At 50.9% G+C, this 16,824-nt stretch overlaps 1 protein-coding gene across 1 annotated transcript; it reads right to left on the minus strand.

Moving 5' to 3' along the window:
* Positions 1-8,905: 8,905 nt before the first annotated feature.
* On the minus strand, positions 8,906-9,988 carry LOC308229680 (4-galactosyl-N-acetylglucosaminide 3-alpha-L-fucosyltransferase FUT6-like; the record flags this gene model as incomplete). Its single annotated transcript, XM_080633863.1, has 1 exon — positions 8,906-9,988. The coding sequence occupies one exon, from the start codon at positions 9,986-9,988 to the stop codon at positions 8,906-8,908; it is 1,083 nt and encodes a 360-aa protein (XP_080489989.1).
* Positions 9,989-16,824: the final 6,836 nt, after the last annotated feature.

The raw sequence follows: 16,824 nt of genomic DNA on the forward strand, positions 1-16,824 counted from the left end.
GGGCTCCGCTTGCCACCCCCTGGTCGCAGCAGCGTCCCAGCTCCTCCATCCGGCTAAATGGGACCAAATAGCCCATCTGCCTCCATCCCAGCGCAGTAGTGATGAGGAGGAGTCCTCATATAGGTGACCACAGCAGCCGAGGGAGCAGAGTGGGATGGGAGACAGCTCCCCCTGTGATCCCAGCCTCCGCAAAGGGCCGGGCTGGTGGGTTTGATCTTGCTTTTTCATCCCAACGCAGCTCTTGGCTGAGCAGAGCCAGGATGTAGTGAGGCAACATAAACAGCATCCTTCAGCAGGGCTGGCCACGCACCCAGCATCCCTGGGAAAACAGCCTGGGCTCCCTGACACAGCGTTTGCCTGCTGGGGAAGGGAGAAGGCAGCCGCAGGCATGGGGAGCATCCGTGCTGGTGAACCAACAAGGGCTGGTGATTCTGCACCACGGGGATGCAACCGCTGCTGAGAGCAGACAAACATGGTCCATGCCGCAGGTGCTGTGCTGCAGCACGGCAAGGGAGAGTGTGCACCACAGGGCTTGCAGGGAAAGGAAGAAGCTGGCCCAAGGAGCAGTGGGAGCAGGATGGGGACAGCCGTTGGCTCATTATTGACTTCAACAGAATAAATGCACCCAAATGTACTAATCCTGACGGCGCTCTCAAGGGCTTGGGTGCTCTCCAGTTCTCACTACTATAAAACTAAAATTAGTTCTGTTGCAGCAGGAAATAAACCCCCCAAAGGAACTAGAGCAACAAAGCAAGGGAAGGTGTTGCAGAAGCAAAGCAGGGCCCGGTGCTGCGGGAGCAGGGTTTGCAGCCCGGCTGCCTGGAGTTTCCTTACCCGGAGCACAAGGAGGTGGCTGGGAGATTTTGGAGCCTTTGCTTGGGAAATGCTGGCTTGGGAAATGGTTTTTGGCAATATCATTTAGGGTGCCCCGATTTGCAGGGATCAAAGGCAAAGGGATCAGGGACCCAGTGCAAATGCAGCTCGCACCCCAAAGAAAGAGGCACACTGGGAACCCCCCAGTGCAATGTGTGTGTTGCAAACCAACACAGATAGCTCCAATTCATCTATCTTTCCTCCTTTTTCCTTTCACCCACCAGCAGCTGAGCACCAGAAGAACAGGGGAAGCGCCTGACATCCGCGGCTGTGCCTGCATGTTTGGGTTTGGGATGCAGCTGGGATTCGGGATGCAGCTGGGATTTGTAACTGCAAAACTCCCTGTCCAGGTCTTGGGGTTAGCTGGGGCATCACAGCCGTGGCCAAAGGGTGGCTTTTACTTTGTGTGTCTTCTATCGTGCATCTCATTGAGGTCCATCCTCCACGTGGAGCTGCTGCGGCTCCGCTGCAGGAGTGCTGCTCATCCCGTGCCGCATCGTTGCCGCCTGGGCATGGAAATGTGGTTCCAATTGAAAGGCTGATATTTCCCTAATGCTTTCCATTTCTACAGCCCTCTCCGCTGTAATGGGAGCTGGAGCTGTCCGGAAGAATGCCTACAATGCAGAAAGGGCAAAAAAGGACGGAAAATTCCCTACTCAAAGCTACAACAAAATCGCATCTGGCTCCTTCCTCCTCATCCCATGCGTTATTTAATGTTAATAATAATAAACAGGGTGCAGCATCCGCATAGGGTGGGTTTTAGGTTGGGTTTTTTGCAGCTTGCCTCTGTGTTGCTGCAGCTTTGCTGTTCGCGGTGGCATCACCCCGCAAGCGATGAGGGGGGCTTCACAGGGCTGGAAAAATCGGGAGGTTTGGAAACACGAGGAGATGTTTAAAACTCTTCCCATGGTTGTGACAGCGCAAAATACGAGTGTTGTGTTATCCCGGCTCTGCGACAGTGAGTTATGGGATGTCTCATTGTGTTTTACTATACACATTGCTCTATGTACAGCCTGTGTTTGTGTAACGCTGGCCGGTGTCGGGAGCGGCCGGGGAGCCGGGGCTCCGGCTCTGGCTCAGATCCACCCGTCACTCGCATCCATTGGGATCCCATTTGCTGACATGGTCTCACTCCCGATTTGGTATCTGTGAGGGGGGAAACGGGTCTAACATCATTGTTTCCACTCCATGGAAGCACTTGCAAAGGGAATGTTCCTTATTTAAACAGGTCCAGAGACTTGCTGGGAAGAAATCACTTTCCCAATTTATCAAGCGGGATTGAAAACCTCAGCCTTCTTCCCTTGGTAAATAGGGCTACCACATGTTTTCCTTCTCGGTTCAACAAGGCGTAGCCTTCAATGTGAGGCCCAAGAGATGGGGGGGGGGGGGGGGGATGAAAAAGGGGGAGAAAAAAAGGAAAATAAGGAAAAAAACAGGACAAAAAGGAACCCGGTTTCACAGCCGGGCAGGAGCACACGGCCCAGCCCGCAGCTCCGCTCGGCACCATCCGGATAAACCCGTTTCCCTTCTGGTATTGTCGGGTCTGACCGACCATCTGCAGAGGTTGATGCAATGCATCTATATTTTCGATACTCTCTATTTATTGGAAGTAACTTATGTTATTTATTTAGATCCCATAGCGTGCCATCTACGTAACGCGCTCTGTCTTTCTCTCTCTTCTTTGTTTTTTAACTTTATTTATTGATCCAGTGGTGCCAAGTGCAGTTTACATTTATGACGTTTTTACCATTTATTCTGAACATTGGGGGGAGAAGAAAAGCAGTCTGATGGTATTTTTTCTAAGCAACCATAAACGCGGGTGTGATGCTGTTACGTACTCACGACAGTGAAAATTAAAGGAGGATTATATTGATTTCTTGCCATGTATTGTCTTTCACTGATGGGTAAGCGATGGTGATGTTATGGCCTCAACATGGGGATGGAAATGGGAGATCAGAGGAGGTCCCTGTGGCAGGCTGAAGGATGGCAGGATCTTGGCTTTATGTTCCAGTTTCCTTTAGGAACCTCCCTGCACATCTGCAAACAGCTCCATTTCTTCCATTTTCATCTGTTGCAAAACTATATTGATGAAACCAATGATCTGGGTCATTGCCTGCATGGGGCTGTGTTACCCCTTCTTGTGAAGGTGCTTCCAGTGAGGGCGGCTCAAAGACAACGCCAATTCTGGCCAAATCACATTAAAAAAAACAAGGGAAAAATAAAAAGAAAGAAATTGCAAGGTTTTGATAAGGTCAGCCAGAAACAAAAAGCCTCAGTTGCTCCTCTGGAAGTGGTGCTGAGGTTAGACACATATTTTATTTGACATGGAAAACACCTCAAAGGCGGCAGCAGCATTGGCCGGGGGTTTGTTGCTCTTCCCGTTAGGATGATGATGGTGGACGATGTTTCGGGTTGGATGAAAGGCTGCAATTTGAAAGCCTGGCCAAGTTCAGGACACAAACGTGTTTCAAAGTGGAAAATGGAAGCGCTGGGCCCAGCGGCTGCACGCGCTCCGGTCCCACCGCAGCTCCTTCTCCCTGCTACTGGTTTCCAGTAGCTCCCCAGAGGATGAAAGCCAAAGGGGACCTGCTGTTGAAGCCCCATTTTAGCACAGATTAACCCCATTTAACAGGCGCTGACCCCTTTAAATGTGCATTTCCCCCTTTTAACGTGTGCTACCCCCCAGTTAACATGGGTTACCTCCAGTTAACACACACGACCCCCCCATTTGACCCCACTGAACACAATTACCCCAAATTAGCACCTACTATAATTATGCCATTATAACTTAAGGCACATTACTCTCATTTAAGGCACATTATGGCATTTAAGGTGCAGAGCATCAGTGTCCCTGACAGGGGAATGCCTGTCCTTTAAAATCACTGCCATCCCACCCCAATCTGTCCAGAAAAAGATGATTTTTAGTTCTTTTTTCACTGAAAAATAGGCTTGAAACTCCCTAAAGCCCATGGTGAGGGTGGGCACAAACTCCTGTGCTTGTAGCTAGACCACTTTGGACCCACAAAGGTTCCTGGTGGGGGGTTTTGGAGAATGAAAAGAAAGGTCTGTTTATATTCCCTTCTCCTGCCCACCCGGAGGCCTGACAGCCTTCGTGGCTGAGTCAAACCTTCACGCTTGAAGCTCCACTTTGTAAATAGTTTAGGAAGCATCTTTTGAGACTCATAAATCTCCGCGGGCGCGCACGCACACGTCCGGGTGCGCTCCAGAGAACGCTGCGATCCTCCTGCCAGCCTGTCCCAAAAAAACAGAAGGGAGAAAAAGAGGACAAAGTGAAGCTTTAATGCTTGGAAAATCTGACTCCTCCAAGAGCAAGGGGAAAAAAGCCAGAAAGGAAACAACAGCGTGAAGCTGGGCTGGGCTGGGGCTGATTTTGGGTGCAATTTCTTGGAGATGAGGTGCATGTTGTCGGTTTTCACAGTGTAAATGGGAGATTTTCTGGTTCTTGCTTTAAAGCCCCAGCTTTACAAATCCCAGCTCTCCAATGACGTCCTGTCTTCATGTGTTTGGTTTTCAAATGGAAAAAGTAACAAGTAGGAAATAGGATGCTGAGAGCGCTCAACCTCAGCGCTCCGCTTGCGCTGCTCGGAATTGCCTCCCAGTAAAAACAGGGGGAAAATAAACCCAGCCTGGCTTCAAAGAGGAAAACATGAAATAAAAGTGAAGATAAAAGTGTGGGGTTTGCAAGTCTTAAAAAGACCCAAACCCATCCCCATAAAGATGATGATTTGGAACTAGATGATCCTAAGGTCCTTTCCAACCCTAACTATTCTATCATTCTACGATTTCTCTCCTTATATCACTACCAAATAATAGTTGTTGCTTCAGCTGCTGTGGGGTTTTGCCATGAGGGAAGGCAGGAGCTCTGTGACAGCCCCATGTTCCCTCTCCCTGCCTCCCTGGACAAAACTAGGAGCAGGTTTCCGAAGCACAGGGGTATCTGCCTGCAGGCTCAGGAAAGCTGGAAATCATGGAGTTTACAGGGCTGGTTCAGGCACCTTCACACACCCAGAAGGACAAACGCAGGGATGGATGATGGAGATCTGAAGCTTGCAAGGCTCCAGCTGCTATTTTCAGGGTTTTGGTGTATCTGAGCATTGCCTCCTCCCTTCCCAAAGTGCAAAGTTCTGCTGAGCCAGGCTTGGTGAGGATTTGTTTGTCCCCAGCTCTGCCTCTCCTCTTGGCTCCCCACTGCAGAGCTCTCTCTGCAGAGCTGAAGTCCGACACTGCTCCAAACCCTCCATTTTCAAGTTATTATCGCACTGATTTCCCATGAGGAGCAGCCTTTCTCTCACCTCTTGGGGAAATGCCCCGTCATCTGATCATCATCTCATCAAGATCTCCCCTTCTCTGCTTTTTGGACCCAAAAGCATTAGCTGGGAACGCTTCAGCCTGCCTCCTACCACCTTTAGGGAAAAAGAGGAGAGATTCGGGGTCAATTGGGGTGTTTTCACATCTTCACTGCAAGGCACTGAAGCAACTCCTTGTGCCGGTACCTCCAACCGGGTGCGGAGGGGGAAACCCACTTCATCAAGGAGGCAGCAAGCCCCAAAAGCCAGATTGTGACTTCCCAGCACGGTCTCCCAGCGCCGGGCCCCCGCGGCGCAGCCATCCAGATGTTTCCCTTGATCGAGTCCCCCCCCTTACAGAGTTTCCCAAGTGCGGTGTCAGCTTTCCCATCTCCTAACGAAATCAGCCTGTGTGGGGCTCCCCGTCACCCACAGCCCTTCCCCAGGACACGGCTGCACCGAGGGGAAGCTTGAATGTGAGATTCACAGGCTTCAGTTTTGGACCTGTTAGCACTGACTGCAGGAGAGGACCTTTCCCAGCACTGGACAGAGCTGCAACTGGACTGTAAAAGGACCCATCAATCTGTGTTTCTGCTCTCCTTGCAACTTCTTGCAGGCACGGGGAGCTGGAACTAAATGATCTTAAGGTCCTTTCTAAGCCAAACCATTCTATGATCCCATGATTTTTGTCCTGCCAACCCCATGTCCCCTCCTCAAGGACCATGGCTGAAGCCTGTCTGGGTGCAAGCTCCAAACACCCCAGCCCTGAATGCTTCAGCAGAACTAAACCTCATCTTTTGGTCACCCTTTCGAAGGTTGCAGAACAATTTAGGGGGATGAGGATAAGGTCAATAGACATAAATCTGCCCCCTCAAAGACTGGCTGGCCTCAGGGTCCCTGCTGCTTCCCCAGGTCCTCAAACAGGTCTTGGATCCCAGAGAGGGATAAGGCGATGAACCTGTCTGGCCTTCACCTGCCAAAATAGCCCAAAGTGCAAAAGGAGAGTCAGCAATGCTGGTGCTGCCACTCCCCAGTTGAGAGTCCAAAATCCTATAGGATTAATCTCTTTTTAATAGGTGTTACATTAACCCAGGTCTTGGAAGCAAAAGGAACGGGGTTTGGGAGAGTGGCAAGGGAAAACTGGGGATTTCTTGCAGCTGTTTCACCAAGCGGGTGCTCCCAAAGGGCCACAGCCGCAGCAGGAGGCATTAGCAAGGATGGATAAATTCTGTTTGACTTTCCCTGTAGTTGGCAAAGGGGTTTTCCACAAGGGTAAATAGCCCAGTCTGGGGAGAACTGGCCCTCTCAGCCATGCAAGATGTCTACCAAATGCATGTGTCAAGCCCGATCCCTGTGGTCCCCCATGCTAAAGAGCCCAGGTCTTTTTCAGGTGACCTCCTGCTACTCAACACCTCCTCCATCTGCGTCCCAGCACACGGGCACCTTGAGGCTGGCCACTGCTCTAAGGTGTGTGTCACCAGCCATGGAAAGTGCTCTGCTTTGCAGAAGTACTCGTTCTGCTTGAGAGCAAACCCTCCCTAGCCAGGGGCTGCCCGTGACCGTTTCCACCGGGGAGCGTTTCAAGCTTGGAAAGGCATTTCTTTCCACTGAAAAGCTGCCCCGAGCTTCCATCTGGCTCCTCCCCACCCCCTGCACGTGAATTACATCAGGTTTCAGGTTGGCCTCAACAGAAGATTTCCACATTTAATTGCTCTTTGTTCTCCCCTGACAAGCCCCCAGCATCTGCTTTGAGCTCAATCCCTTCCCTTCCCTACTCCAGCCTCTTCCCAGCAAAACGGCACAAAACCATTGGCGTTTCCTTGTTCCCAGCGTGTGCTGTCACCGAAGTGTGGCATTCCCAGAAAACACCACCAGTGCCAGTTCTGATGGGGTCCATCTCCATGGTGAGGCTTCTGAGCCTGGGCTGGTTGGGCAGGCTTCAGCCATGCTTCATGGCTCCCTTGTGTACGCTTTGGAGATGCTTCTTTTCCCCCCAGTTTTTGCAGCTTGGGGATGTCCTAGACCAAAGGATATTATTTAACCCCTGTCCACATCCATATCAGCAGTGTTCAAGTCCTAAATTTCTCTACCTGCTCTGAACTGAGCTGGCTTTAAAGATGGGAAGAACACCAGGGTCAGTTGATGAGATGCCAGGAGCTACACCCTAAAGGGAAAGAGGTGTGTGTCTGCAGGCAGACAAAGCAGGGGCAATTATTGGCAATAAAAATCAATGCCTCACAAATCCATTGCTCTTCCTTGAAGCAGCAGCAAGCACACGGCCAAGGAAGATGCGGCCTCTTTCTACCTGATTTTCCAAAGGGATTCGCTAAGGTCCAGGAAGGGCTCTTCAAAAAACTAAACAGCCTCAGGAAGGTCCCATCTAGACAGGGAAATGATGGGAGGGATAAAGGTTTGCATTTCAGTGCAGGATTTATTGTTAGGCTTCTGCTGATCGATGTATCCAAACGATCTGCAAAAATGGAGGTGGCAAAGGCTGCTCATGAAAATAAGGGTGCTAAAGACAAGGTCTTGCTGATGGTCCTTCTCCCACCAAGTGACTGCAGGAGGAAACGCACAGGGAATTCATTGGAAATGTTTGTTCAGTGCTGCCGATGGAGAAAACAATCACATCTCTGTGAGCACTGCTGGGCTCCCAGCTGATTTTCCTCATGGAAACATCCTGGGGTCAGGACAGACCTTTGAAAAGCTCAGCTCAGGGCTCAGTAGCAGGCAGGAAAACAAAGTGCATGTCCAGAGGTATGGGCAGGGAGCCTGGAAGGGCACAGCCGTGTCCGCTGCCTCCATGCAGTGGGGCTCCTCAACCTGAAAAGGAAGCATTTTCCAGAGATAGGACCTGAACAGCAGCAGAAAGCTCAATAAAGGCCAATTATTCCCTGGTTTTCAAATGCGTGGCCTGGAGGCATCAGCCGCTGCCAGGAGTTGTGATGTTGGAGGCACAGAGGAGGAGGTGGTTCATCATGTGCTGGTCCTGAGCATCTCTTTGCCACAGGCACTAAAGCTCAAGGTTCTTTCAGAGGCACCCTTGTCCCCTCACAGCTTTCCTGCACCAGTCTGCTGTTATCAGACCCCTCCTTAACCCCACGCTGGATTGTAACCTGCCCAAAACCAGCCTTGTGAAAGAAATGGAGTTGTTTTCTGTCCCTTTAGCATCCTAATGCAGCATCCTGATGCAGCACCCCAAAGGCAGCCAGGGAGAGCCCGAGGCAGAGCAAGGGCAGGACTGGGGCTGTGGGGCTCAGGGAGAGGAGCATGAGCAGTTCCTCCTGCAGCACGGCAGCCTCGTGGTGTGGCCACCCCTTCGAGCTGCACCTTTGCACAGTACAAAGTCCTCAAAACGTGTCTGCGATAGGTATTTGCTATCTCCCCTCCCCTTCTCGGTCACTTGCGTTGGCTCTCCAGCCTGTGAAGCTGATGAGAGCTGTTTGCTTGCAGTCTCTATAGGTGAACTTCTCCAAAGACCAAGCCACAGCCAGCGCAACAATTTGTTCAGGTAACTAATAAATGAGCAAAAATCAAATGTACTACTCTACCTGACAGCCTATTCTCCAGTAAGACAAAGACATACGAACACCTTATTGCTTCCTTGTCCTTGGTCGTTTCAAACCTCTTCTTGTCCTTCTATTTTCACAAAAGTTCAATCATCTTGTGAAATTGCAACCTGCCAGCAAGGACAAAAGGGTCGGAGTGAGCTGAGCAAACAGCAGCTACACAAACCACTTAGACAGATGGGTCACAACCCGGTACCTGGCCTCTGTTGTCTGCAAGTAGTGACAAGCTTTGCAGAGGTGCAGAGACCAGCTAGCCCCCTCCACGGGGCTCAGCCACTTGCGCCATTGGAAGTAGCGCTGGTACCTCTCAGGATCCCTGCTCAGCTCCTGCAGGTACTGCGCCAGGTCCGCGGCGCTGGCAAAGTCATCGACATGGATGAAGGAGTCAGGGGGCAAGAAGCGCTCGTAGTTTTCTCGAGGAGGCCCCAGGACAACAGGGACGGTGCCAGAGGACAAGGCGTTCCTCCAGAGCTTCTCGGTGATGTAGTCTTCATGTTGTGAGTTCTCAAAAGCCAGGTAGAAGTTGTACTGGGATATAGTGGGAAGGAGCTTCTCCTGGGGCAGGGGCAAATGATACCATCCATACACATCTATGTTGATGTGTTTCTTCAGCTCCTTGTAGTACTTTACCCGGTGGGAGTCAGCTCTCCAGTTGCTGACTACCCAAGCCACCAGCTTGGTCTTGGGTGTGATGTTAAAGGGCTGGGGTTGGCTAAGGAGCTGCAGCTCTCCATAAGGGGTGAAGATGTCTGAGTCTCTACGGTAAGACATAGTCAGGTTGAAGAGGTTGTCCATGGTGCGTAAGTTTGGCGAGTGACTTGGAGACTCCAAGTTGAACCAGATCCAGCGCTGGGATGGGAGTCTGGGGATCTGGAAGAGCTCCTTCGGGTTCCTGCACACATCCCTGTGGTGCATTATCACAGCATCGGCCTCCTGGAACCATCTGCGGTTGATGGTGATGTGGCAGTTGGGGGTGCTGTAGAACATCGTGCAGTTTGCGAAGTCAAAGCGCTGCCCAAAGGGCCACTTCCAGAGCAGGATGGTCACCCTGTGTCCGCCCACCAGTGGGATGCTGGTATTCCCCACATAGGAGATCTCTTCAGAGGGATTGTAGTGTTCTGGCATGGAAGTCGTCAACTGATGAAGAGAAACCAAGAGACAGGATCCAAAGGCGAAACAGAAGAGCAGGAAGATGAGGAGTTTCTTGCAGGAGATCTTCTTCCCTTCCAGCAGCTCCATGAATGGACCTGCAAACACCACGGACAAGACCATAGAATCATAGAATAGAATCATAGAATGGTTTGGTTGGAAAGGACCTTAAGATCATCAAGTTCCAACCCCCCTGCCATGGGCAGGGATACCTCACACTAAACCATGCCACCCAAGGCCTCATCCAACCTGGCCTTGAACACCGCCAAGGATGGAGCATTCACAGCCTCCCTGGGCAACCCATTCCAGTGCCTTAGCACCCTCACAGTAAAGAATTTCTTCCTTAGATCCAATCTAAACTTCCCCTGTTTCAGTTTGAACCCGTTACCCCTTGTCCTATCACTACAGTCCCTGATGAAGAGTCCCTCCCCAGCATCCCTATAGCCCCCCTTCAGACACTGGAAGCTGCTCTGAGGTCTCCACGCAGCCTTCTCTTCTCCAGCCTGAACAGCCCCAACTTTCTCAGCCTGTCTTCATACAGGAGGTGCTCCAGCCCCTGATCATCCCCGTGGCCTCCTCTGGACTTGTTCCAACAGTTCCATGTCCTTTTTATGTTGAGGACACCATGAGTGCGCCTGGGGGGGAGGCGGCTCCGGACACGCGGCTCAGCAGGGCTGGAGGCACCGGGATAGCGGGAACGCCCGATGTCCATGGACCTGCAGGCAGAGGCGTGTGGGGCGCCTTGCATGGGGCGCGCTGAGCCCGGGGCTGACGCCATTGCCCCCTCAAGCCCTGCTCCCCACCATGCCCTGGAGGAGCCGAGGCACCTCGAGGTGTGGAGCACAGACCCCGCCCACCGGCCATGTGCTCGTTTGTGATTGGCCGCAGGAACGGCCACGCCCCCATCAGACATGGCTCCACCCACAGGGGCCCGCCATCTTGGTTTGGCCACCATTTTAGGACAGCAGGGAGCTGCCTGCAAACACCATACTGGTCTCTGATTGGCTGCCCCCCAGTTCGTAAACCCCTCATACCCACATGGGCTCAGGCTGTGATTGGCTGCCTGCTTCCTTTGGACTGAGAAGCGGTTCTGTGATTGGCTGCCTACCTCTTTTGGACTAGGAAATTCTCATGTATAAAAATGTATATTAATGCATATTTTGAACTTCTATACAATATATAAAACATATACTTCTATATGCTTCTATACAATAATAGAATATATACTTCTATATATAGAATATATAGGAGTATGCATAAAGGAATATATACACGTATACATAAAGGAATATAGAGAAGTATATATAAAGATGTGTACAAATTTTGTGCATTTTTAATTCAAACACAGACGCACTGGTTTAGATATTCTTCCATATGTGCATAGCTCTATACATATATATACATATATAGTTATAAATCTATAGAGATTAAAACCATATAGCCATAAACCCATAGATATAAAATGGCCAGGGTGCTGTCCCCACTTTGCCATGCCTGTGGCAGGCAGAAACTTCATGAAGGCAGAGGGGACCAAACGGGAGGTGGGCATTGGAGAAGTCAGAACGCACCCAAGAGTGACAGACCCCTCCAAAGAATCCACCAAGGGGCCCCCAGCACACATCCAGTTGCATGCCCCTGCCTCCGAGCCCAGCCCAGCAGGACAATGGGAGCACTGGGGCAGAATCTGGCCTTCGCATGGGCTGTGGGACACGGGCAATGCTGAGAACGTGGAGAACCAGAACAAAACGTCAGCCTCAGAACAACATGTGCAGGGCACATCAAGGAAAAGGCCCCAAGGGGATCCCCAGAAAGATGACACAAACCAGAAGAATGGGCCAACAGACCCATGGATTTTGGTGTGTCACACAGGGATGCCACAGATTCACAGCTATGTGTAAGCCATTCTGCTGTGCAGGCTGGTGCTGGACGTGTTTCCTTGTATTTTAGTCGATGACCTCACTGAACGTTTCCAACCCACTTCTCTGTATCAGTTGTTTGTCACTAGCCTTGGTTGCCGCTGTGCGTTTGTCTCCCTATAAAGAGCAGCCACAGCCTTCTCAGTACAGCAAGCACCTATATGAGCACCACCCCTCCAGCTGCCCCCAGGCAACCAACAACCAGTTGTCAACAACCAACAACCAGCTGTCCCAGCACCAACAACCAGTGCTTTTATCACCAACATCGTGCTGGCTATTCCTCTATGCCAGATAATAGTCATGGGCTTTCAGGTCTGCAACACCCCATAGCTTTTACTGATCCACTTGCTGTGGTCTCTTAAGAGCACGGGGCTGTTCTCTGTCCCAAAGCCCAGGTCTTGCTGCTTTTCTAGTAATGAGGACTAATAGGACAGTCTTGATTGCATGCCAACGTTGACCTAAGGTCAAGGAAACCCAGGTAGCACCAGCCTGAACTCCACCATGGTCTTACAGGTAGCTGTAAAGTTCCCCAAAACAACAGGATTCCCATCAAAACCTGGTGGGTGCAGCACCAGTCACCATCTGGTGACAAACATGAGAAGAAAACAGAGGAAAGCAATGCCCCCCTACAACCAGAGGTGAACACAGATGTGCACAGACCCTCTCCCTCTCTCTTGCAGCCCAGCCAGGTTCCTCCTCAAATAATGATCAATAAAACAAGGAATATTGCAGCTCACCTCTGTGCTTGGTCCTGGTGAGAAGGTGCGCTGTGATGATGAGCCCTGAAGTGGATGATACAACCAGGAAAAGAAGGGCAGGACGGATAGCACAGGCACAGGGAGGGATCAGTGGCGTGTTCCTTTGTGGCTTGAGTTGTGTGTGCCAGTCACTGCAGCTAGAAACATGTTACCCAGTGATAAAAGCTGTAATAAAAGCACGACGGGATCCTCTGACCAGTTAAGGAGTGGTCAAATAAAGCAGCTCAGATGTTGTTTGCGTTAAAGTGTACCTTCCCACTGCAAACACCTCTACACAAGCACCAGGCTGTTTCCTTTGTCAGTCTCAATGGCAGGATTTGCTTGTGATATCCTTTCTTCTCCACCTTTTGTTGCAGGAGGACAGCTCCAGGAAGGACGGGCAAAGCTGGTATGGAGCAGAGGAATCAGGTCTGCAAATCCCCCTGCTAGATAATGGGCTTCATGGCACAGCCACCTCCATCCCCATACCCGGCCACATCTGCTTGTCACCTTTCCAGCATCTCAAGCTAAAGCACATCTTGGGACTGGTGACTCCAGCAATCACCATGAGCTTCAGAGTAGATGAGCACTTGAGCAAGACCCTCTGGGGGTCCCTCCTGTGTCCGGTACCGCAGACCACGCTGTGGAGGGTCTCCAGCCCAGGTGAACAGGCGTTGTACAACACAGTAGACATGGAGAAGTTGCTTGTTTGCCATGGCCAGAGTGAACTGATCTTGCATCTTGGCTGCACTTGGCTGGGATATAAAAAACTCGTGTGTTATCATGGGGCTTAAATAGGTTCAGCTGTAAATATGAATTGATCTATTTCTGGTCTGGAATTAAATTCACAGAAAGAGTTTCGGGATAAGTTTAGGGTGTTTTGGGTGAGCAAGAGGGATGCACATGGGCAATATGGGGTGGAAGATTTTACATTTCTAGGCCTTCTACCAGCAGAAGTGTCCAGCTCCTGGGCCAGAGCTGGAGCTCACATCAAGTGTGTCCTGGTGCCTCCCGCAGACTTGGGAGCGCTCCAGCACAGGTGAAAGCAGCAAAATGAACCATGGCATGAGGGATGGGGGCCATAACTCATGGTTTGCTCGCCTTGGGATGATCCAGGCAGCCTGAGGTCCCACAGCTCCTCACCTGGGCCTGAGGAGGTCCTATACATTCAAGTGCTCTGCCTACGAACTCCATACTTGAGAAGCTGTGATTTCTTGCCCTTTCCATGCAGGCAGCAGCACAAATGAAGACCCTGCATGCCCAGATGTCTCCAGATGCAATTTTACTCAAAGCTGTAGGGAAGAAAAGAGAAGATTTGAGTTTCCCAGCACCATGAGAAGCCCTAAGTTGAAGGATCCTGAAGCACCAGAGAAGAGGCTTCAGGCAGGTGGAATATTCAAGACTTGTGCCGCTGGAAACTAGGATCATAAGGGATGTAAGCTTAGCAAGGGGAAGCAATGTGAATGAAACAAATGGGCAAGGGTGGGGAAGCTGTGGGAGAGTCACAAAGCTGTGGGTTGAGAACTCTTTCCAGTGGCACATGTGACATTTGGTGACTGATTGCTTAGTCCAGAAGGTGATGTGAGATTGTAGCATGGATGGAACAAAGAAGCCATTCAGGTAACAGGCTTGGCAGGACCAAATGCAGTTGTCAGGAGGATTTCCTGTTTTATGATGAATAGTCTCAGTAATCCCCGCATCTGAAGACAAATAATGCTGGTCTGGAGAAGCTTCCTGGTAACTGCACTTGCTGACCCAGGGGGATAATGTGATGGTGGAGCTTCGGATGCTGAGCTCTCACCCAGCTGAGCACAGGAAAATGCAAGCGCTGAACTCCCTGAGCCAATGGGGCAGACATTGCTCACCCAGGGATGAGGCCATTCACCTTCAAAGAGGTCACCAAGAGCAGTTAGTTCACAACGATGGGTTTGCACACACTGGGTTCATCTGTATCACTAAATAAATGGGCCAGAGTCTGGGTTTTGTCCCTGAGGCTGTGGCCCATCGTGACTCCCATCCCCACTGCCTCTCATGAAGCCACATCCAGGGCTTTTGCTGGGAATGCTCTCTACCCTGAGCTATCCTTGGGCCATGCCTAGATGCTGTTTGGCGTAGGCTAAAATCATGCTGAGGTGTGCGCAGTACCGATGATAATGGGACAGTGTTTAGACCTGTGCCCTGGCTCCATTTAGTTTTCCATTGCATATGGAGTGTGTGAGGAAAAGCCTGTAGCTGAGGTGTGAGTTCTTGGAAGCATTTATCTAATCAGATGACTTGTCCCAAGAAATGACAGAGATTCACAGAGGACAGGGCATGTCTCACAGCCCCATCAGCAATAGATCTCTGCTAGTATTGAACATTGAATGCTTGCATAAAAATTAACTGGGTAAACGTCTCTATGTACCTTCAATTCCTTTGAAAAGCTTCTGACAAGTCTAGAAGGGAACAAACCACATTTCCCAGCTTCCGTTGCTTTGGGCAGAGTGCAAAGAGTGAGAGCAGGGCAAAGCAGTGGGAGGAATGCAGAATTCCTCTGTGAAGACTCACCAGGGAGCTCTGCCCAAGGCAGTCACAACTCCGGTCTCCAACGGCTCTCAGCTCATTTCTTGCATAATGTTTTGTTGAAGCTTTCCAGGAGCAAAGATGTTTTGGGAGATGATCATTAAAAGGCAATTATCAGCATGGATCCATCCGGAACATGCCGCTGAGCTTTGGTGGGGAGGGTGAACAGGTCTTGTTCAAACAGGACGCCTGTTGATGCTCCCCTTCATCAACCGCAGCCTTTTTGCCAGTACAGACATAAAATAAGTGTCAATAGGCACTCTCACTGTGCTGAATTTCCTATGTGGGTTCCCAATACAAGGGAGGAGGATCAGGGAGATGGGAGGGGTCCACTTTCCAAGCTCCAACCCCCGACCAGCAGGTCCTAACATGCTGAGCACGTTCTCTGTGCCTTGTCGGACAACCACGCGCCCTGGTTGGCATCCAGCTATGGGTTCCTGATCCTCTAGGCTAGACCCACCTCATGGCACAGCCCAGTGACAGCAGAGCAGAAAGATGCAGCCACCAAAAACAAACTTAGCAATGACTGATCCGAAGCTCTTTAATATCAGCAGGGAGACCTGGATGGGAGCACCCTGAACACCAGCAATGCCCCAAACCCCTCCCCTTCACCATCTGCCTCCCTGGAGGGGGGCAAATCTCATCACCACTGTCTCTCCCCAGACTGCCCCATGGTTTTGTTTCATCTCTATTGTATCACCAGCCCTGTGCATTCAGCAGGCCCACAACTCCTCGCAGAGGGCACCACCACCCTTTGGCACGGGTCTGACTCCTTGGAGGAGCCCTGGCCAGGCAGCCCCACTGCTGCTCCCCACAGGGAGTGGTGCAGGAAGGTTGGGAACTGTTTGTATTCCCAGGAACATTTCCTTCTAGAGAAAAGAAACAAAACCCCAAATAAACCAACAATGACTTAACGCTGCACCCGGAGCTGAACCACGCCAGACGGATGCCAGCGCTAATGGCCCTATGTGCCCAGGCCAGGTTGCACACACACAGCGTTGAAAGGCTCCAGCATTCTTCTGGGGAGGCATCAGGTAATGTTTCCCCTACCAGCTTTGGGAATCAGCGATGCTCCGTGTCTCCGTGTCAATTCAGCAGAAACCCTGCGTTCTCTGTGACAGTTTTTGCTCCCTTTCCTGACTCAGTAACAGCCCAACACATGGTGCTGCTCCCCCCCCGAGCTCTCCCTGTCCTGCCCATTCCTTGAAATCATCAAGTGTCTTTCCCAGGTCAAGAGCCAAGATCCTACATTTCTCAGCATTTAGTAATCAGCATGTGATGGCGTCAGGGTAGGATTTCAGCAACTGCAAATAGTAACACCTCCAAAATCCATCTTGGTACAAACAATCCAAATAGACAGAGCAGGATACTGAAATAGAACAAAAGCTACATGCGAACACGGAAACATCTCTGGTGGGTGAGAGAGGGCCTGGCTTTAAGAAGCCATTGTTCCCAGTGAACATGCAGCCTGAACGCTGCCGACAGGCAGCTTTCGGGGTTAGAAACATTTCTTCCATCCCATGCCGGGTTTGGAGATTGAAGAGGAAAGAGGGAACAACCAGACTCTTGGCTCTGGGAATCTGAATCTCGCAGCCTCACACAAGCAGGTGGTGAGGTCACTTTCCCCCACCCTTGAAGACTTTTCCAGTCTGTGCTTGGATCTCCCTGATGGCTTTTGTACTAAGGGACAATTGCTGTGAGGTTTGTTGGG

This window comes from Psittacula echo (genome assembly GCF_963264785.1).
Source record: "Psittacula echo genome assembly, chromosome: 24".
Classification (NCBI taxonomy): Eukaryota; Metazoa; Chordata; class Aves; order Psittaciformes; family Psittacidae; genus Psittacula; species Psittacula echo.